Genomic DNA, 23,209 nt, shown 5'->3' on the forward strand with positions numbered 1-23,209 from the left:
AGCTAAAAATGTTATATACTGTATGTGCCTAAGATATGTGATATAGTATGCGGTTTTACTGTGGTTTACTGAAAAAAAACACAAAGGACAAATGTTTTTATGTGCACAGGAATGTTTTTATCAGCATAGAGCATCAGGAAGAGCAGCAGTTGTGTGAAAAGTTTAACAACCCATTTAAACCAATTTAGGGTGCTTTCTCACTGCTTTGTAGCATATGCATATGCGTTTTTACAGTGATTTTGCTGTGTTTTAGATGCATTTGCTGTGGGTTTCTGGTGAATTTTTGGGTTGACCGCACCTAGGAAAAATGGACGTGACTCAAAAACGCACAAAAACAAAAAATTGTTGTGTATTTTTACTGCATTTTACCTAGATTTTGCACCGATTTCCATTTATTTTAACGGGAAGCTGCGTTTTTGGTGCAGGTTTCAAAACCACACCAAAGATTCAGCCTGCAGGACTTTTCAAAACGTACTGCACTGGTAACGCAGTGGTTGGAAAAGTCCCATAGGATTTAAAGATAAACATTTTTCTTGCGTTATTCTTGCAAGGAAAGAACTCAGGTAAAATGTATCAGTGTGGAAGGGTCTTCAAACCATCTCTTAAAGATAAACTGTTACAGGGTGAGAATGCTAGGCTACTTCTTGATAAATGGCAGCATTGTCAACTTTATATCATCTGTATCCAGAAAGAATACAACATGACATGACATGTCCCCCAATTCTAGGGGTGAGGCATGAAAAATACTATTGTCTCCTCTAATGGATTGGCTATTAGGATGTCCATCAGCTGCAGGACCCTTTCAGCCCAGCCCACTTTTGTTCCAGGCAGCATTCAAAGCTCCCAGGTGCTTGTGTTGGCAACAGCCAATACCATGCGCCCGATTTGCATAAGGCACATAGAGAGCTTAGGAGATACACTTTATCCAAAGTCTTCACCTTATGCAGGATTGTATTGTCCACCACCAGCTCCATTTCTCTAAAGGACAGAGAAACCGGAATAATGGAAAATGCAAAATTAAAAGGCAGGTGAAGATTTATTTTGTTTCTACTGTTTACTTTAAATGTTAGCATGCTTTGTGTATTAATTTAATATCTGTGCAATAACCCAACATTAAACTTTCCTCTTTTGTAAGAGTTTTTGTAATAAACCAACATTGCTGCCCTCTCAATTTGTGAAGGTTGACCACCCTGAAGTTTTCTACAGGCAGCCAGTTTTGGTTAGACTGTTGGGTCCTTTCCTCATAATGATGGCACTTCTATTTTTCTTTTGCTTTTTAGAGCAATCATTTTGTTTGCAAAGGCATTTGATGCACACAAAGTTGACACAAAGCAGTTGCGAATAAACAATGTAAAGTAAAAATGCTTTCAACACTTTATATTTTTATTGTCTATTTTTATCAACTTACAAAATGCAAAGTGAACAGAAGCCGAAACAAAATCAAATTAATATTTGGTGTGACTATCCTTTGGCTTTAAACCAACATCACTTTGTACACTTGTATGCAGGGATTTTATAGGATTAGGATCAGGTGTGTAAAAACAAGCAGAGGCTAAGGATCATCAATTTCATATGTAGGTTGAAACATAGTCATTAACTGAAACAGAAACAGCTATGTAGGAGGTCTAAACTGGGAGAGAAACAGCCAAACTCTGCTACTAATGTGAGGTCATACACCATTACAAGACTGAGCACAGCAACAAAACACAAGGTAGTTTTACTGCATCAGCAAGGTCACTCACAGGCAAAGAATTCAAAGCAGACTGGGGGTCTTAGGATATGCTGTTCAAGCTCTTTTGAAGAAGCACAAAAGAAACAGGCAATGTTGAGGACCATAGACGCAGTGGTTGGCCAAAGAAAACTTAATGCAGAATATGATAGACAATTAATTTTCTTCCTTTGACATCAGAAGATGTCCAGCGGTGCCTTCAGCACAAAGCTGGTGGAAACCAGTGGGACCAAGGTACACCCATCTACTGTCTGGAGAAGTCTGCCCAGAATTAGTCTTCATAGAGGAATTGCTGCCAAAAAAACTGTACCTTCAATCTGGAAACAATGCTAAGCAATATGCATAAATAAATAGGTACTGCGGTGCAGAAAAATGACAACAGGTGTCCTGGACTGATGAGTCAAAATGTTAAATATTTGCCTGTAGTAGGAGGCAGTTTGTTCTCCGAAGGGCTTCAGAGCAGTACAATAATGAGTGTCTTCAGGCAACAGTGATGCATGGTGGAGGTTCCTTGAAAGTTTAGGGCTGCATTTCTGCAAATGGCCAAACTGATGAGAGGGCTTCCCTTGTGATTGAGTGCCAAGCAACCCTGGAGGTGAGAACAGGGAGTACTAGGCTCAAAGAAGCATGAGTGCCCTTTAGGTTGATGTGCTGGATTGCCAGGACTGACAGCAGAAACTCTGTTGTCCCTGTAAGTGTAGTAGGACCAAGGCAGTGACCACAAGTGAGGTGACACCTGAGGATGAAGCAAGGTCAGGCTTGCAGAATCAGACTGAATAAGTATATAGTTAGGATGGTAGCTGAGGTCATACATGGAAAGATAAGGAGTAGGCAGAAGAGTGGTCAATGACAGAGCCAAGGTAATAAAGCAAGCCAGAGTCATACACAATTGGACAATAGAAGCAGAGTCCTTAGAACTGGCGGGGTCAAAACCAGGAACCAGACAGCATGAAAGCCCAGTGGCAAGCCGGGTCAGTAACTAACTGGTAGTCCAAAGAATACATGATACATAGGAACAAGGAGCACTGATAGCTGAAGATCAGCCACTGGCCTTATATAGGGTGCTTGGTGCCAATTCTAGTAGCAGATATGCCCCAATGCACATACCAATGCTAACATGCATGGGCATGCACATATATGTACCTGAACGCATTTCTGTGCAAACGAGCACAGCCATGTACAGTATTAGAAACTATGCCAGGTCTTTTCCTCAGTACATGCATATCTTTGTTCTCCTGTCTCCTTCTCAGCCCATGCTCACGTTTATTCCAAATTGAACCCCGACAGCCTATTTGCCAAGTTCCTTCAAAAACTGTGTGCAAATGAACCTAGAAGAATTGATGCTGTCTTGAAGGCAAAGGGGGGAAGGGTCACATCAAATATTTATTTTATTTGGAATTGTCTTCTGTTCCTTTACTTTCTATTCGGTTATTTGATTTAAAAAAATAACAACTATTAAAGCATTCCTAATTTACAGCAATTCTTTCACACCTGCCTAAAACTTTTGCATATATATATATATATATATATATATATATATATATATATATATATTATTTTTTTACAGTAGAAATCTTTATTCAAAAGCTGCAATACAACATATAACAAAAGACCTTATCACATTTTACTAACCGTTCAGGGGGACAGCAAGCAGGAAGAAGTTCCATCTGTAAAGTCCTCATACGTTATAACACATGTCAACAATTACAACTGATAACATTGCAGCTTATGTCACCATTCCAAACAATTTTAACCTGTACGGAGGAGGAGTATTTTTAAATGAAAGTTTTCATGCCTGGGGTTCGCCTTTAAATGATCTGACCACAGTAAACTAAACTTTGGTTGCTGTAAGTTAATTGATGTATGTTCCTGCATTTTTGCCCAGCATCCCTGCTTTTGATCATTTCTGAATATAGCTGGTCATACTCCCTGCAATTGATTTGATTTTTTTTACATTTATTTATGGTGTATTGTACAAAAATGTTGGTGGCTGGATGAGATCCAGTCCAATCATAATACAATCCTTCAGACAGTTACGTGTAACACGCTTTTGTGTAAATTTTAAGGGGTAGAAAATGCTTACCTACCACTTAGCTCAGTGAAGATGTTAAAGATTTGTTCACTTCGCATACACAATTATGTGCAGAGAAGATTTTTGCTTGCAAATTATCAGATTGTTGAAGTAGAAACAGCTTAATCTTGTTCATAATGATAAATCACTGCTCATTTTGCGAAGTGAACATTTTCTACTAGTATATTAATCGCACTATCTCTGAGGCTGTGTGCTAATACTAATATTCATTCCATACAATCACTGTCAGATTCTACAACTTTTTAAATGTATGTAGTAGCATTAAAATCAAATATACACAAAAATTGCAAAATATATGCAGCTGAAACATTTTAAAGTCACAAGAGTCACAACATCTTCCTTTGCACCTCCTTCTCAAATACTACTAATGCTAAACGAGATGTTAAACTTTTTTACTAGAAAAAATGAAAACCATTTTATGACATGCATGAAAAATTTGATATAAAAGTTGATTAGATTTACAAATTAATAGAGTAAATTAAAATAATTATGATGATAGCTACAAGGGCAGCATTTAACTTTGAAGTAAACAAGCTTACATTTGCATATCCCAAGGTTTTGCCGTATCTACAATATAAAATAAAAAGCAACGTTATCTATAAAAGAGAAAATGCATTTTCCTGACAGACTCCATTGCAGCATCTGACCCTGCCTCTTCTCCAAAACTATAGGACCCCACTTCAATAAATGCTGACTCAGAGCCAGAGGCCATGTTTCTTTTTGTCCTCCTCCTAGGACTCTGTGTGTTTAGAATCTTATCTTCACTCAAATGATAGCATCTGCAGCCAAGACCTGGTGGTTCAGCAGGTAAGCCGTATCTGAAAGATGGTGAGGTGATGTGTCCCTTGTCAGTTCCAGCAGTTCCCAGTTATCAGCGGGGTAGAAAAGGGCATATGGATACAGAACCAATGAAGAACTAAGGCCCTGCCATTGGCGGGCAAGCGGTTGTTTAGCTGGAAAGCACTGCTATTAGCTGGTGGCCATGAAATGCCCAAGATGGATGAAGCAGTCTCCCAACACCAGAGTATATGGATGTGGTGCCAATGAAGAGCTAAGGCCCTGCTATAGATGGGCAAGCTGCAATTTGCCTGGATAGCCCTGCTATTAGTGGGTGGTCATGAAATGTGAAGCATCTAAAGGCTGCATCTCTAGTGGTTGAGGCCTTGATAAGGCTAGCAAAGCATGTCACTCTTCCTTTGGAAGATGCAGTGAATGGTCTGTAAGCCAGCCTTGGCTCTCACGATGAAAATTTGGATGGAGAATGTGGACGCAGTAGTCAAGAGTGTTTTCAGTTGAAGCAGCCAGAAACTTGGTAGATCAGGAGCCAGAGCTGGTGTCGGTTTTCCATGGTGAAGCTTCATCTAAACATCCGCACGGTGGTGCGGGTTAAGCTCTTCTCAATTACAGCAAGGCAAGCATGATGGTGTCAGCTTTAAGTTGCTGATCCTGCCTCTAACAGGTGTGGTGTAAGATCCCTTTTGAGGAAGCTTCACCTTTTGGCAACAAGCTGGATGAAAAACAATTTTCTTCAAAAAGGAGAAGTTCAAGGTGGAGACATTGCACTGATTCATAAGGGGGTCCAGCCAGGCAAGTGGCTCATTTCCAAAGACCTAAAGATGCTTGCATGTGCCCATTGTAGAACATCTTGGGAAGTTTCTTCCATTTACTGTGCAAAACCATCTCCAGCTCACTTGTCTACCATTCTGGCTTTCAACATCACCTTGCGTATTTTTCAAAGATTTATTGGCTGTTATAGTCTTTATCAGAACAAGGGGCATATGCCTGCCTTGTTACCTGATTACCTTTCTCCTACTGTCCGAAGACAGAGGGCAGCTGCTGGAGCACAGAGCTCAAGTCTTTTTCAATGCTCCTCAAAATCGGGTGGCTGTTGAATCTGGAAAAGAGCCACCTGGAATTCCAGTCATCCCCATGATTCTGCAAAGATTCAGCACAAGAAGATGTGGAGGTAATGGAAGTGATGCTACTTTGGCCAAACAGGTCATGGTTCCCCTTGCTAGTACAGCTCAGCTACCTGGACCCAGTGCCCTTTCCCCTCAGGCCAGACCTTCTGTTGCAGGATGCAATTCTTCATCAATGTCCAGCATGGTTGCATCTGGTGGTCTGGTTCATGAGAAGGGAAGATTGTAGGTCCTTGGCTGCTCCTCCAGAGTATTCTCCATTCTCATGAATACAAGGAGAGTGAGCACAAACAAAGTTTATGACAGAATCTAGTCAAAGTTTGTGGAGTACTTGTCTGCTGCTGACGGGTCATGTAATGATCATGTAATGATCCAGAAGTTCATAATATTTTGGGCTTCCTCCAGTCAGATTTAGATCTGGCCCTATTGGTCAGTTCCCTCAGAGTACAAGTGTCAGCTTTATCGGCCTTCACAGGTGGACTAGGCATCCTCTTGTCTGACAATTCTTTAAGGATGCAACTAGGCTCAGACCTCTGAGGTTTCCCAAATGAGACCTCCCTCTTGTCCTCGATTCGCGTTCATGATCTTTAGGAGAAGGGGTCAGGTCTATCTCTTTTAAGGACCTCTCCATCAAGTCCGCCTTTCTTGTGTCTATCACGTGGGCTAAAAGAGTGTTGGAAATTGGCTAAAAGGAGCCTTCTTGAACGTTCTTCCCAGACCGAGTGGTGTTAATACCTATACTGGACTCAAATCCCAAGGTAACATCAGCCTTTCACAAGAGTCAAGAATCTTTCTACCAACCTTTAGAGCACCTGAGAGTTCTGACGCACATACCCCAGATGTGAGAGAGACTCTAAAGTCATATCTTCAAGTTACGGCTTCTTTCACACTTTTGGATCATCTGTTCATCCTTTTTGCCAGGTGGAACGTCTAGGACTATCGCAGCTTGGATCATCCAGTCCATCCAGCAAGCTTACAGGGCTAAGGGCCTGGCTCCCCCGGTGGTGGTGATAGTACATTCGACTAGGAGCGTTTCTATGTCTTTTGCAGGATCGCAGCATGTGGCTCCCAATGTTATCTGCAAGGCAGCTTCATGGTCCTCAATCAACATTTTTATGGCTCATTATTGTGTGGCAAATGCTTCTTTATCCTCTGTCAATTTTGCTTTGAAAGTCCTGTCGGTTGAAGATGCAAGTTAAAGCTTTTGTTCAGAATTTCTGCCCTTGGGTATATGGCTAGTAATTTCCCATACATGTACTGCCATGGAGTCTGTCAGGAAAATGGACAATTTCCTTCCAAATACTTGCCAAAAATTCCTTTCCTGATGAACTCCATGCCAGCAGGAGTTCCCTCACTGTGTCATTAGTAGGCTAGTTACGGAACGCGGCCTCTGGCTCTGAGTCAAAATGAATGGAAGTGGGGGTCCTATAGGATTGGAGAGGAGGGGAGGCTGACCCATATGTATGCTGCCATGGAGTCTATCAGGAAAGACAAATTAGATATTTGGTAAGAAATGTTTGTTTGTTTCATCTGTACAATGAAGTGTTTTCTTATAAAAAAAAAAAAAAAATATATATATATATATATGTATATGTATAATGTCAATACTAAGACTGAATTTGTAAGGTTAAAGTAGGAGTTTAAACATGACTATTGACTATTTAGTTTATGAGATTTATGAAAATGAAAAGCATGCTAAATGTGCCATGAGGCAATAAAAAGCAATATTATTGCCCCAAGGCACCAGCATTATGTAGATGTCACATAAACATGTCACATACTGAAAGTAGCAGTTTGGGTGCAGCCAATATGGGTACCTTAAAAAAAAAAAAACATATTTCCAATAGTGAGGTTGATTTTCTAAAGGAGTAGATTATGTTTACTTTTCAAGGTGAGTTTTTTCCCCGATCTTCCCGATCATCTGGGACAGTGTGAGAAGATCCGCCTGCTTGTGTAAACAAAGCAGGTGGATCTTCTCTGTGACAGACAGGAGGAGATCACAGGATTCAGCATAGCTGAACCTACGATCTCTGTGTGTGTCACAGAACCCCCCACACGTCAGTAAGCATGAGGCATACATTTAACCCCTTGATCACCAACAGTGTTAACCCCTTCTCTGCCAGTGTCATCATTACAGTAACAGTGCATATTTTAGCACTGATTACTGTAGTAATGTCACTAGTAAAAAAAAAAAAACAAACAATAAAAATGACATCAATCTTTCCCGTAGTTCGTAAACATGATAACTTTTGCGCAAACCAATCAAAATAGGCTTATTGCAATTTTTTGTCCGTTAAAGTAACGTAGTGCCGAATCGCAAAATATGGCTTGGTCAGTAAAAAGGGGGTAAAATCTTCCGGACTTAAAGTGGATAGAAATATGCTCATTGAGAATTTTTTGCCAAAGACATGTAGCTAAATACATTTTGGCCTAAATATATGACAAAAATTGAATATATTGGATATTTTTAACAGTCAAATTAGAAAATGTAAATTTTTCGCAAAAGTTTCACTCTTTTTTTATTAATATCACAAAAAATAAAAAGCGCAGAGGTGATCAAATACCGCCAAAATTAAAGCTCTGTTTGTGGGGAAAAAAGGATGTACATTTCATTTGGGTACAGCATTGCATGTCCGCGCAATTGTCAGTTAAAGTCACGCAGTGCCAAGTTGCAAAAAGTGGCCTGGTCATTGAGCAGCAAAATCTTCCGGTCTTAAAGTGGTTAATATTCACTCTGTAAAATTCCCTTCACTTTGTGAATGATGTGAAGTCCTATTGACTTCAATCCCCCAATCATGTGCATGTAAAAATTATTTTTTTTTTTAATGTTCTTGCCCATAATTGACTATTTTTTGCAAGGTTAATTTTCATTTTGCTCCACCTCTTTGACTAAGCTAAGTTAGGTGAAAATTCTGTAAACAGTAAAAAGTAAACATGCTCTACTCCTCTGATAAATAAACCTCAATGGGATTGATTTACTAAAGAAGGTAAAAATTGTCACTGAATAATTTGTAGCTATGTCCAGTTTCAATACTCCATGTGCAGTTGAAATAAAAAATCAATTTGCTTTTCACAATTTTGGATAATTGCATAAAATCTTTATTCAATTTATTGAGTGAAGATTCTCAACTCATTTAGTAAATAAACCTCCAGGTTGCAATGAAGGGGGATTCAAATCTTACATCCAGCATTTTCGAAACACTGCTTTGGCACAATAATAATATTAAATCTAAATACACCATACTAACAGAATTTCAAGTAAAAAAAACTCATCATGAGCAATCACCATTCCTCCTTATATAAATGTGATTTTGCTCCTGCTCACACTGTAAAGCTTCATTGATAGCCAAGAGTGCTAATATGGCAGCACTGGAGTGGTTCGCTTGGCAGACATTAAGTGGAAGAGGTCGAAGAGTGTCCATATAAAAAAAAACATATTCATGAGCAGGGTCTCATAACAACAAGTGTGGTTCCAATTTATATCTAGAAGTGGATAGTATTATCTGGAAGATCCAGGAGGATTAAACCCTTTAAAGGGGAAGGTACACATTGACCTATTTTGATATATAGGTCAAAACTGGAGGTAAGAGCATATAGTGGAAGGTAGGGGAGCATGTATAAATAACCAATGGAGTTTGATATTTGCATGATCACAGGATGGACTTGTGAAGATTTGTTGACTATATAGTTTATTTTTGCACATACCCACAGGGTGTCATTTTAAGGATGATGCTGTATATAGGTAGGTTTTGATGTATATTTTCTTATATTGTAAAAAGTGTATATTGTTTTGGGCATGTAGGTTTTAAATAATGTTTTTTGGTATTATTTGGCACATTATGTATTGTGTATAGGTTGATTAGGAATACACACAAGGAGCTGAGCTGAACGTTAATGATAATTACACCATTCTAATGGGTGTATTTGTAAAAAAACTGCATAGCTATTCATTCTGTAAAACAGCATGCACATTTGCTCTGTTCAAATGCTGGCAACATGTTACTAAGTCAGATGCTCTGCAATCATAAGATTAAAATGAATCAAATAAAAACTCAACTATAGCCATTAGATAAAGCATACAATCTTAGTAAATAAGTATTTTTTTTCTATGACCGTTAGTTCCATCTAGTGGCCATAGTTTTCTCCTGCTTCATGCTATTTTTATGGATAAAGAATATCTGACCTGGAGAGAAAATAGCCTATTACCATTCGATTTTGCCAGCATTCACAAAGAACATGTAGTTTCTCGGGATGGATATCTCTAAAAATATTTTGGAAAATACACCCCTAATAGTGATAGGGAAAACTGTATGTTTTTTCACTCCAATGCTGTGAATTTAACCTTAGTTTTATATAAGAGTCTTAGTGTGCAGTGTACATTTTGCAGAATAAATGATAATTCCCTGCCAAAATCATGATGTATGGTTCTTTTATTTGCCTTTCTTCCTCACCAATTATAGTAGTAAAAAGTGATATGAGAAAAAATATTTTAGGTGGTAAAATACCTATTAGTAATGAGTGATTATTTCATTTTTTACGTAATTTTGTTGTTTTTTGTGCCACATAGTTGGAAGTCTTTGCACATTTTAATATAGTTTATATCAATTACATTTTTTTCACTGTGTACAAAACCATTTTGCTTTAATGGGAAAAATGCAAGCAACTCATGCTGATAAGGTTATTGTTCTAGCGCACATTCCAGGTACCAGTTTAATGTGTTCTTTAACTATATCCTTTTTTAGGTAGTGCTGGAACACCAGTTACATACAATGAAAATGGAGATGCTCCTGGACGTTATGACATTTACCAATACCAAATCGTAAACAAGACAGCAGAATACAAGATGATTGGACACTGGACAAATCAATTACATCTTAATGTAAGTAAAATTTTTCTGCACAATTCTGACTCTTTGTATTACCGTATATACTCGAGTATAAGCCGACCCGAATATAAGCCAAGGCACCTAATTTTACCACAAAAAACTGGGAAAACGCATTGACGCGAGTATAAGCCTAGGGTGGGAAATGCAGCAGCTACTGGTAAATTTCAAAATAAAAAAAATAGATACCAGAGGCTAGGGGCATGATACAGGAAAGGAAGAAGCTGCGGGCATGGTGCAAGAGATGCAGAGGCTGCAGACATGGTGCAGGAGATGCAGGGGCTGTGGGCATGATGCAGGGGCTGCGGGTATGGTGCAGGAGATGCAGGGCTGTGGGCATGGTGCAGGAGATGCTGGGCTGTGGGCATGGTGCAGGAGATGCTGGGCTGTGGGCATGGTGCAGGAGATGCAGGGCTGAGGGCATGGTGCAAGCCCTCCTATCTCGGTGGAAGTCTCGTAAGAGGAAACGCGTCAGAGAGGAGGCGTGTCGCGCCGTCACTCACGTTATCCCGATCGTCCGTTGCTGCAGCCGGACACGGGAGCGTTCCTGTATCCATTCAACGTTCCAACGTTTATGCCTGTGAATACTCAGAGACATGTAAGTGCAATTGCTTTTATTTCTTAAATAAATCGGGGGTAATGCACTATTTGGTCCTCTTGCATTCTTTACATATCCGTTGCGGAGTCACAAGGAAACACTATACTTTGTATTGGGATCGCCACACCAACAGACAGCCTCGATTCTGAAGAGATGAGATTGTATTCCCATGCTCAACCACATTGATATCTGGTAAGCGGCTTACACACACACCTTGGGTGAAGCTGCATGGGGAGTGAGTAGCTGTATTATTAATCAACTCACGTATATATCTGTCTATCTGGTAAGAAGAACAGCTTGTCGGTGGTGGGGATCGTTTCACGTGGTGGTCATACACAATTTATCGAGTTACAGGAATCACAATTCGTTTCAAGTCACTTCAAAGTTTATTCATTTGCACGTTGTCACAAGAGAATGGACTTTTGATTTTTTCACCATATTTACATTTGTATGCATTGTTTATATATTTGTGGAATTTAAGTTTAGCGCACCAACCTTTCTTTACATTCATATCACATATATATCTTGGTAGCAGCTTCACGCACGTTTATCAGCGCACCTTTATTTTTTCACCATGGTGCAGGAGATGCAGGGCTGAGGGCATGGTGCAGGAGATGCAAGGCTGTGGGCATAATGCAGGGCTGAGGGCATGGTGCAGAAGATGCAGAGGGGGTCTTACTTACCCATCCCCAAGGCGCCTTACATTTAAAAATGGCGCCGCCTGGCACCACACGTCATTGCACATGCGCCGTCTGTGGGCTTTCCCAAGCGGTGGCCGCACATGTGCAGCGTACATGTCGGCTGGCCGCCTCTGATGTTCGGTCAGCCCCAGGGAAAACAGGTAAGTGACTCAAGTATAAGCCGAGGGGGGCTTTTTCAGCTTAAAAAAATGTGCTGAAAAAGTCGGCTTATACTCAAGTATATATGGTATATTAAACAAAGGTATATTTTTGATATTTCGGTAGTAAATTGGATAGTTTGTAAACAAGCATCAACAAATAGCATTGTAGTGCACATTATCATATGCATTTGATGTGGGAATCCAGACTAAAAGTGCTAAAAATGTGTGCCTACAGGATTATGTTATATGTTCACTTGTTGAAATATAATTGTAGAAGAAAGTTGCATATACAATTCACATAAATATGTTTCCTCAACTGTAGATTTCAGTAAAACCTTGGATTGTGAGCATAATTCGTTCTGGAAACATGCTTGTAATCCAAAGCACTCTTATATCAAAGCAAATTTCCTCCATAAGAAATAATGGAAACTCAGATGATTCCTTCCACATGTCCTTCAGTTTATAGTCTATATACAAAGATTTTAGCAATGTGATAGGTTGTGTAACCATAAAATGTCCATCCACAATATGCAGCCTTCCCAAGGGGATTAGAAGCAAAATCTAGCAGAGCTACAGAATATAAGAGATGAGAGGCGCATCAAAGTGTAGCAATATGGTTACATTTAATGAAGGTTCAACATTTAGCAACTCACATGGTTGATGATTAAAATAGGCACACCTAAGTATGCAGGCATCCGAGGTAAAGCTGTCCACATAGACCATCTTCTGAACCACCGGCTCTCACCACTGTCAGTCTGCAATCGTGACCAGGAAGAATAGCCTGCAGTAGAGTGATCTGAAAGTGAGGCTTTGAATCACTCGTGGAGTGCAGCGGGGAAGGGATGATGAAGATGGCTGTGCAGAGTATGGTCTATGTGGACAGCTTTACCCCAGATGCCTGCATACTTAGATGTGTCTGTTTTAATCATCAACCATGTGAGTTGCTAAATATTGAAATATATTCATTAAATGTAACCATATTGCTACACTTTAGAGGCTCCTCTCTTGTTTTTTATACATGACGCTACTTGTATATCAAGACATCGCTTGTATATCAAGTCAAAATTTATTTAAAAAATGTGCTTGTCTTGCAAAGCGCTCGCAAACCAAGTTACTCTCAAACCAAGGTTTTACTGCACTTAAGTAGAGGAAGTGATTCTACCAAACTAATGACTTACAAAATGTTATAAACACAATGTATTATACTGTATACGACCTGTAGTGAATGTTTATCTGTAAAATAAAGACTTAAGACAGATAAGCAGACTATTATACAAACATGTTGTTAACCTTGTAGACTTAAAAAAAATTGTATTTAAAAAAAAATTAATATAATTTACCTTTTATTCTTCATTTGTTTTACATGAACCTTGGTGCACACAATGGCCTCAATGTGTGTCACAACCCAGCAATGCCAGTAAAGAAAATCTGTTATTACTAGTTCACTCTCCCTAGGGAACTGTACACTTCTGAAAGACAAATATCCATGAAGGATAAAAGAAAGGAGGATATGTCCTACTTTTCTGTGTTTCTGCAGGGTTATCTTTCAATATTGACCAAATGACCAGCAGTGAAATAATTGCTTTGGGAGCTTCACCTCCTATTCATTTCTAAACCTGTGAAAGTGAACTGAAGAACAATTATGCAAAAGTGCAAACTAATATATATATGTACACCTTTTGTAACAAAATAGTTAGTAATTCAACAGAAAATAAAATAGTGAAATGTTATGAAACAAAAATACTGCATTTGAAAGTGAATGAAAAGGGCATAAAATTAAATGGGACATAAAATAAAGAAACATAGGTATTAATAAAAGGCTGAACAGCTTTCAGTGCTATCTGCCTAACCTGCTTTACTAACTGGTTCTACAGTATATGTAAAGGTTTTTTAACGTCATCTAAAGTATTGATTCTAGGTAGTGTTTCAGGACTAATATACAGTACATTAAAAGGGTATTCCTAATTGGTAGGAGTTAAACCTTTCTTTAGGCTCCATTCACACTAGTGTGACTTCAGATGCGACAGTCATACAAAAACTCATGACAATGGAAATCGCATTGTTTTCAATAATGCACATTCACATCAATGCAACTCAGCACGGTGACATTTTTGAGAAGCTGGTGCAATTCAAGTGTGATTTTGGGTCCATAGAATTTCCAAACCTTATAAAAGTTGAATCCATGTTGCACAACATAATCGCCTTGAAAGTTGGATCAAAATCTGATCACAGCAATGTGAACCTAGCCTTAAAGAGGAAGTAAACCCTCCTCTGACACTTGTACCTATAGGTAAGCCTATGATAAGGCTTACCTATAGGTACTGTAAATATCTCCTAAACATGTACCGTTTAGGAGATATTTAACTTACATGCAGCCAGTGACGTCACTGGCGCATGCGCTCTGAAGGAACGGCCACTCGTGCCGTTCCTTCAGAGCCCCGTGCCGTGACCGTCGGCTCCCGGAAGACGGGCGACTGGACATGTCGCCCGTCATAGAGGTAAGCAAGCGGCACGGCGGGGGCTCGTTCTAAGGTAAGTATTTGATAATGAGCTAGTATGCGATGCATACTAGCTCATTATGTCTTTCTCTTTCAGGATGAAAAGAAAAAAAAATTATTTCATTTCACAATATGAAAGAAGGAAAAAGAAAAAAGAGAAACATCCAAAAACCATGTTATACGATCCTTTACATATTTAGTTGTTACCCTTTTACCCCCCCCCCCTTCCACCGCCCCCCCCCGCCTACCTCCCCCCATCTTGTGCCTTTTTATTTCTGTCTAATCTACATATTTCTCTGTACACTGCTTGGTTTTCTTAAATTTCTTCTATTTTTCCCATGTGCTGTTAAATCTTTCAGCTTGGCCCTCCTCTCTACTACAGATATCTTCCATTCTATATATATATATATATATATATATATATATACAGTATATATATATATATATATATATATATATATATATATATATATATATATATATATATATATATATATATATATATACTCAATTCTATCAAACCATTCTTTCATAGTAGGTATCTCCAGACTTAACCATTTTTTGGTATTGTTCCTTTTGCGGCATTGATTAAATGTGGTACCAAAGATCTCTTATATTGTTTTTTTTCATGGTTTTTTATTATGAAAACTGCATATCCATGGGTTCTCGCCTGTAATTTCCTGAATGAAGTTTTGTATCTCCCGCCAATAATCCTTGATATTTTTTACACTCCAACCAGATGTGTGCCATGGTACCCTTCTGATTGCAACCTCTCCAACTTTATGGAGAATTGCTTTGTTGGAATTGTTGGGCTTTCACAGGGGTTATATACCATCTCATTAGGCATTTGTAGTTCATTTCTATTGTGTTTATGTCAGCTCCGTAACCATGTGCCCTTCTCAAAACTTTAGCTACTTGTTGTTCCTCTAATCTTATATCCAACTCCTCTTCCCATTTTCTAATGAATGTAGGCATTTCCAGCGCCTCCAGCTCTGTGAGTGCTCTATATATCAGATATTCCATGTTTCACTAGTGTCTGTGAATTACATAATCGTTCTATTGAAAGGAAGTTCTCTTCTGTTCTAATTGGTTGTGGTAGAGCAGTCACAAAGTGTTTTAGCTGCAAATACCTCCATTCACTTAAATTTGTAAAATCACCTCTATGTTTTAGGTCTTGAAATGGTAGTATCTATAATAGGTATCATTTTACAGTATATCTGGTGCTGCTAATCCCCCTTGTGCAGGGCTATTGGCATCAATTGAAATTTGTATAATATTTTTGGGAGAATTACCATTTTTACCATATTTATCCTCCCCATCCAGGAAAGTGGCCGTGCTACTATTTTCTTAATTTCTGTTTTAATATTGTTAAAAGGGGGATATAATTAGCTTGATACAAGTTCCCCAATGAGGCTGTCAGCTATATTCCTAAGTATGTTAATAATTTTTTTCCCCAATAAAATGGGAACTCTTTTTGAAGTGTCAGTTCTTCTTTTTTGCCTAAGCTTATGTTTAAAATGTCCGATTTTACCAGGTTGATTTTCAGGTTCGATAGTTCCCCATAGTTGTTTCGTTTTTTAGTAAATTTGGAAGTGTTGTTCTGGGTTTAGATATATAGAACAGGATATCATCCGTGTACGTGTATGCCGCTCCACCTTATGTTCCTCTTCTTCCATCTTCACCCCTTCTATATCTATGCTATTTCAAACTGTCGCCAATAAAGGTTCCAATGAGAGTACATATAGGAGTGAGACAATGGACATCCTTGTCTTATTTGTATTACTATGTTAAATAATGTAAATGTATCAGACATTTAGACTCTTAAATAGTTGGCACCACACAAAAACACTGCAGCCTGCATGTAGTGGTGCTTATATGAATGCTAAAGGCTTTTATTTTCATCAGTGAAGCCTACATCCTGCATGCTATCACTATATCAGAGTCGGCATAGTTATCACATGATTGGTAACAAATCTGATTGACTCCCAATAGTCTGTGGAGAGCAAATAGCCTTGTGAAGTGTTGGCTATTGGCTTTTAAGTAGGGTTGAGCGGACACCTAGATGTCCGTATTCGACGGGTTCGGCCGAACTTTAAAAAAAAGTCCGGGTCCGTGTCCCGGACTTTTACCGAACTTTTCCCGGACACCGAACCCCATTGAAGTCAATGGGGACCCGAACTTTAAGGCACTAAAATGGCTCTAAAACACCAAAGGAAAGGGCTAGAGTGCTGCAAATGGCAGCAAAACGTAATTAAGAGCATGGCAAGTGCTCTGCAAACAAATGTGGATAGGGAAATAACTTAAAACAACAAAAAAAACAGAAAAATAAAACAATGTTCTTCTTCATCTCTGAAGGACGAGGCCCATATGGAGTAGGAGGGAGGTTGAGGTGGTGGTGGATGTGGCGGTGACATAGGCATGCGCACAGGGTGTGCCGGGTGTGCCTGGGCACACCCTAATCACCTAGGGCACATAGCATTGCCAGTGAGGAGATGGGAAAGATCTCCCTCGGACCTGCTCTGCTCTATTTCTCTTTGCCTACAGGTACATGGCCCCGATACATTACTCTCCCTGCTGGCAAACACATGCATGTGTATTTCAACTTTGGGGTGCACACCTTAATGCAATAGGCTGCGCACACCTATGGGCGGTGTAGGTGGAAACGGCGGTGGAGGAGGACCAGGGCCGGATTAAGAGCATCATGGGCTTGGTGCTGAGGATTTTGAAGGGCCTTAAGGGCCGTGCCTTGCCATGCACCCAGAGGAGGAAGGGTGCAGCCATGCATGCCTAATTCAACATGGGATGCTGTCTCTGAAGCCCATAAACACATCCATGCATCGGCAACTGTCCCTCCTTGTCCGGCCTTCGCGCTTTGTGGGGAGGTTCTGAGGGTGCTGCCTGGGGAAGCGAGCATAGAAGCCAGACTTCTGTGTTTACAAGTGACAGAAGAGCGGTAACAGTGAATATGGCCAACCCGGGGCCTATATAAAAGGTAGGGGCCTGGAGCTGCAGCTCCAATAGCCCCTACGTTAATCTGGCCCTGAGGAGGAGGACGAGGTAGCCAACACTGCTTCTTTTCACAAATTTTAAATGAGGGTACACCCCAAAAGAGTGAGAAAGAGCAAAAATGGAACAATGGGTGGGTAAGGTCGGTATCCATTGCTATTCTGCACAAGGTACGGAAAAGTCCCGTGGGATCCATGCCTGGTTCATTTTAATGAACGTGAGCTTGTCCACATTGTCTCTGGACAGGCGGCTGCGCTTGTCTGTTATAACGCCCCCAGCCGTGCTAAATACCCGTTCAGATAATACACTGGCTGCAGGGCACGCCAGCACCTCCAAGGCGTAAAGGGCAAGCTCAGGCCATGTGCCCAATTTGGAGACCCAGAAGTTGAAGGGGGCAGACCCCTCATTCACTACATGTAGGCGTGTGCACACATACTGCTCCACCATGTTGGTAAAATGCTGCCTCCTGCTAAGACGTTCCATCTGAGCTGCTGGTGCTGCTGTTTGTTGTGGCGTGCTGACAAAGCTTTTCCACATTTCGGCCATGCTAACCCTGCCTTCTGAGGTGCTGGCGGTGCCCTGGTTGCGTTGGCGACCTCCTCCTCCTCCTCCTCTGCCTTGTGCTTCCACTGCGGCCCCGCTGTCAGATGGGAATGCCAGCAGCATGGCGTCTACCAGCGTGCGCTTGTACTCGCGCATCTTGCGATCGCGCTCGAGTGAGTGAATTAAGGACGGTACGTTGTCCTTGTAACGGGGATCCAGCAGCGTGGCCACCCAGTAATCAGCACAAGTTAGAATGTGGGCAACTCGGCGGTCGTTGTGGAGACACTGCAGCATGTAATCGCTCATGTGTGCCAGGCTGCCCAGAGGCAACGAAAGGCTGTCCTCTGTGGGAGGTGTATCGTCCGTGTCCTCTGTATCCCCCCAGCCACGCACCAGTGATGGCCATGAGCTGGCCTGGGTGCCACCCTGCTGTGAACATGGTTCCATCTCCTCCTCCAGCTCCTCCTCCTCCTCATCCTCCTCATCCTCCAGAACTGTGCCCCTGCTGGACAATTGTGTCCCTGGCGTTTGTGTGTGCAGGAACCCACCCTCGGAGCCCCTTGCGAATGACTGCCCTGAAAGCCTTGGAAATGTTACCTCTTCATCCTCCTCCTCCTCCTCATCCTGTGCCACATCCTCTTCCATCATCGCCCGAATTGTTTTTTCAAGGAGGCTTAGAAGTGGGATAGTTAAGCTGAGAACGGCATCATTGCCACTGGCCATGTTGGTGGAGTACTCAAAACAGCGCAACAAGGCACACAGGTCTCGCATGGAGGCCCAGTTATTGGTGGTGAAGTGGTGCTGTTCCGCAGAGCGACTCACGCGTGCGTGCTGCAGCTGAAACTCCACTATGGCCTGCTGCTGCTCGCACAGTCTTTCCAGCATGTGCAAGGTGGAGTTCCACCTTGTGGGCACGTCACATATGAGGCAGTGAGCGGGAAGGCCGAAGTTACGCTTCGCAGCAGGGTGAGAACGCCGAAAGTGCGCACAAACGGCCCGCACTTTCTGCAGCAGCTCTGACATATCGGGGTAGTTTTTAAGGAACCTCTGCACCACCAAATTCAGCACATGCGCCAGGCAAGGGATGTGCGTCAAACCGGCTAGGCCCAGAGCTGCTATGAGATTTCGCCCGTTATCGCACACCACCAGGCCGGGCTTGAGGCTCGCTGGCAGCAACCACTCATTTGTCTGCTGTTCCATGCTCCTCCACAACTCCTGTGCGGTGTGTGGTTTGTCCCCCAAACAGGCAAGTTGTAAAACTGCCTGCTGTCGTTTACCCCTGGCCGTGCTGAAGTTGGTGGTGAAGGTGTTATGCTGTCCGGATGAGGAGGCGGTAGAGGATGAGGAAGCGGAGTAGGAGGAGTTAGGAACAGGAGGCAAACTGAAGCGCCCTGCAATCCTCGGTGGTGGAAGGACATGCGCCAAATTGCTATCCGCCTCAGGCCCATCCACCACTGCATTTACCCAGTGTGCCGTTAGGGAGATATAACGCCCCTGACCGTGCTTACTGGTCCACGTATCGGTAGTTAGGTGGACCTTGGCACAGATGGCGTTGCGCAGTGCACACCTGATTTTTTCCCCCACTTGGTTGTGCAGGGAAGGGATGGCTTGCCTGGAAAAGTAGTGGAGGCTGGGCACGACGTACTGTGGGACAGCCACCGACATAAGGTTTTTAAAACTGTGCGTCTCCACCAGATGGAATGACAGCATTTCAAAGGCCAATAATTTTGAAATGCTGGCATTCAGGGCCAGGGATCGCGGGTGGGTAGGGGGGTACTTCCTCTTCCTCTCAAGTGTTTGGGAGATGGAAAGCTGAACGCTTCCACGGGACATTGTGGAGATGGTTGTTGGTGACCCAGGTGGTGGTGTTGCTGACAGATCGTCTGTTTGCGGGGTGGCAGGTGCTGGTATCACTACAGATGTGGCTGGAGCGGCCGAGACTGCAGCAGAAGAGGAAGCAGGATGAGCCAGAGACGTTTCTTGGTTTTGAAGGTGTGTACTCCACTGCAGCTCGTGCTTTGCACTTAGATGCCTGATCATGCAGGTTGTGCTCAGGTTGAGAAGGTTTATGCCTCGCTTCAAGCTCTGATTGCACAGGGTGCAAACCACTCGTGTCCTGTCATCAGCACATTTTCTAAAGAACTTCCACGCTAGAGAACTCCTTTGAGCTGACTTTGGTGCGCTCGTTCCCTTGCTGCGTTGGACAGTAGCGGACGTAGTGTCTAGGGCACGGCCGCTCCGCTTCTGCACCCTGCTCCCTCTTCTGCTGTGCTGGTGGCTCTGTGCGACCACCGCCTCTTCCTCCAAACTACTCAGGTCACCTGCATGACGTTCATTCCATGTGGGGTCGAGGACCTCATCGTCCTCCACATCATCTTCCACCCAGTCTTCACCCCTGCCCTCCTTGTCGGTCTCCACAATGCTGAACGCCGCAGCAGTTGGCACATGCGTTTCGTCATCATCGGAGACGTGCTGCGATGATCCTTGCATGTACTCATCTTGAGAAATAAGTGGTTGGGCATCGCTGCACTCAATCTCTTCCACTTCTGGGGCAGGGCTAGGTGGATGGCCCTGGGAAACCCTGCTGACAGAGTCATCAAAAAGAAGAAGAGACTGCTGTATGGCTTGGGGCTCAGACTGCTTGCCTGATTTGCAAGGGGGTGAGGTGAAAGACGGTTGGACATCGGCTGCAGGTGCCAACTGTGACCTTTCTGCAGTAGACTGGGTGGGAGACAATGTGAAGGAACTGGAGGCACTGTCAGCAGCAAACCAATCTACTATCGCCTCCACTTGTTCTGGCCTCATCACTTCTAGGGGCGTATGATGCCCTACCAAATACTGATGCAGGTTCTGTCGCCTACTCACACTTGAGGAAGGTGTTTCACTTGTGCGTGTAGCTGGCACAGATCGACCACGTCCTCTCCTTGCAACAGGAGCTCTACAGCCAGCACCACGACCCAGGCCACGGCCCTTATTTGACGGTCTCCTCATATTTCTGTAATTTAAGATCTTGCCCTAGAAAGGTTTTTATTGAATAGCGGAATAGGAAATATGATCCAAAAAAGTGTATGTATCTCGCACATACAAAACCACACTAGGCCCCAATTACTATTGTTTCTACCCCTAAAAGGATGGATGAGGAGTAGGAGGAGTATGGAACAGACAGCACCCTCAAATCTTCAGAAGTATGAGATGAACCTCAAAAACTTGGAAAGGTGGATCTCACACGTACCGACACAGACTATCCCGCAATTCAATTGATCCTCAAAGGTTTTTATTGAATAGCGGAATAGGAAATATGATCAAAAAAAGTGTATGTATCTCGCACGTACACCACCACACTACCCAATTACTATTGTTTGTACCCCTAAAAGAATGGTTGAGCAGTAGGAGGAGGAGTATGGAACAGGCAGCACCCTCAAATCTTCAGAAGTATGAGATGTTTTCTCTGTACCCCACAAAGATTGTGTTCACTGCACCCCACAAAGATTGTGTTCACTGCACCTCAAAAAGGATTTTGTTCACTGCACCCCACAAAGATTGTGTTCACTGCACCCTAAAAGGATTTTGTTCACTGCACCCCAAAAAGATTGTGTTCACTGCACCCCACAAAGATTCTGTTCCCTGTACCCCACAAAGATTGTGTTCACTGCACCCCACAAAGGATTTTGTTCACTGCACCCCAAAAAGATTGTGTTCACTGCACCCCAAAAAGGATGTTGTTCACTGCACCCCAAAAAGGATTTTGTTCACTGCACCCCAAAAAGATTGTGTTCACTGCACCCCACAAAGATTGTGTTCACTGCACCCCACAAAGGATTTTGTTCACTGCACCCCAAAAAGATTGTGTTCACTGTACCCCCCAAAGATCGTGTTCACTGCACCCCACAAAGGATTTTGTTCACTGCACCCCAAAAAGATTGTGTTGACTGTACCCCCCAAAGATTGTGTTCACTGCACCCCACAAAGATTCTGTTCACTGTACCCCACAAAGATTGTGTTCACTGCACCCCACAAAGGATTTTGTTCACTGCACCCCAAAACGATTGTGTTCACTGCACCCCAAAAAGGATGTTGTTCACTGCACCCCAAAAAGGATTTTGTTCACTGCACCCCAAAAAGATTGTGTTCACTGCACCCCACAAAGATTGTGTTCACTGCACCCCACAAAGGATTTTGTTCACTGCACCCCAAAAAGATTGTGTTCACTGTACCCCCCAAAGATTGTGTTCACTGCACCCCACAAAGGATTTTGTTCACTGCACCCTAAAAAGATTGTGTTCACTATACCCCCCAAAGATTGTGTTCACTGCACCCTAAAAAGATTGTGTTCACTATACCCCCCAAAGATTGTGTTCACTGCACCCCACAAAGATTCTGTTCACTGTACCCCACAAAGATTGTGTTCACTGCACCCCACAAAGGATTTTGTTCACTGCACCCCAAAAAGATTGTGTTCACTGCACCCCAAAAAGGATTTTGTACACTGCACCCCAAAAAGGATGTTGTTCACTGCACCCCAAAAAGGATTTTGTTCACTGCACCCCAAAAAGATTGTGTTCACTGCACCCCACAAAGATTGTGTTCACTGCACCCCACAAAGGATTTTGTTCACTGCACCCCAAAAAGATTGTGTTCACTGCACCCCAAAAAGGATTTTGTTCACTGCACCCCAAAAAGGATGTTGTTCACTGCACCCCAAAAAGGATTTTGTTCACTCCACCCCAAAAAGATTGTGTTCACTGCACCCCACAAAGATTGTGTTCACTGCACCCCAAAAAGGATTTTGTTCACTGCACCCCAAAAAGATTGTGTTCACTGCACCCCACAAAGATTGTGTTCACTGCACCCCAAAAAGGATGTTGTTCACTGCACCCCAAAAAGATTGTGTTCACTGCACTCCACAAAGATTGTGTTCACTGCACCCCACAAAGGATTTTGTTCACTGCACCCCAAAAAGATTGTGTTCACTGCACCCCAAAAAGGATGTTGTTCACTGCACCCCACAAAGGATTTTGTTCACTGCACCCCAAAAAGATTTTGTTCACTGCACCCCAAAAAGGACGTTGTTCACTGCACCCCAAAAAGATTGTGTTCACTG

At 42.3% G+C, this 23,209-nt stretch overlaps 1 protein-coding gene across 2 annotated transcripts in view; it reads left to right on the forward strand.

Moving 5' to 3' along the window:
* GRM8 (glutamate metabotropic receptor 8) overlaps window positions 1–23,209 on the forward strand; it is a gene marked incomplete at its 3' end in the record, with an annotated part of 1,426,014 nt that overhangs the window by 1,201,216 nt on the left and 201,589 nt on the right. For both annotated transcript variants that reach the window (XM_082254065.1, XM_082254064.1), the window contains exon 8: window positions 10,483–10,619. In XM_082254065.1, coding sequence (XP_082110191.1) covers window positions 10,483–10,619 — 137 coding nt within the window. The remainder of the gene's footprint in view (window positions 1–10,482; window positions 10,620–23,209) is intronic.

The sequence above is a fragment of the Pelophylax lessonae genome, assembly GCF_965119305.1.
Source record: "Pelophylax lessonae genome assembly, chromosome: 4".
Classification (NCBI taxonomy): domain Eukaryota; kingdom Metazoa; phylum Chordata; class Amphibia; order Anura; family Ranidae; genus Pelophylax; species Pelophylax lessonae.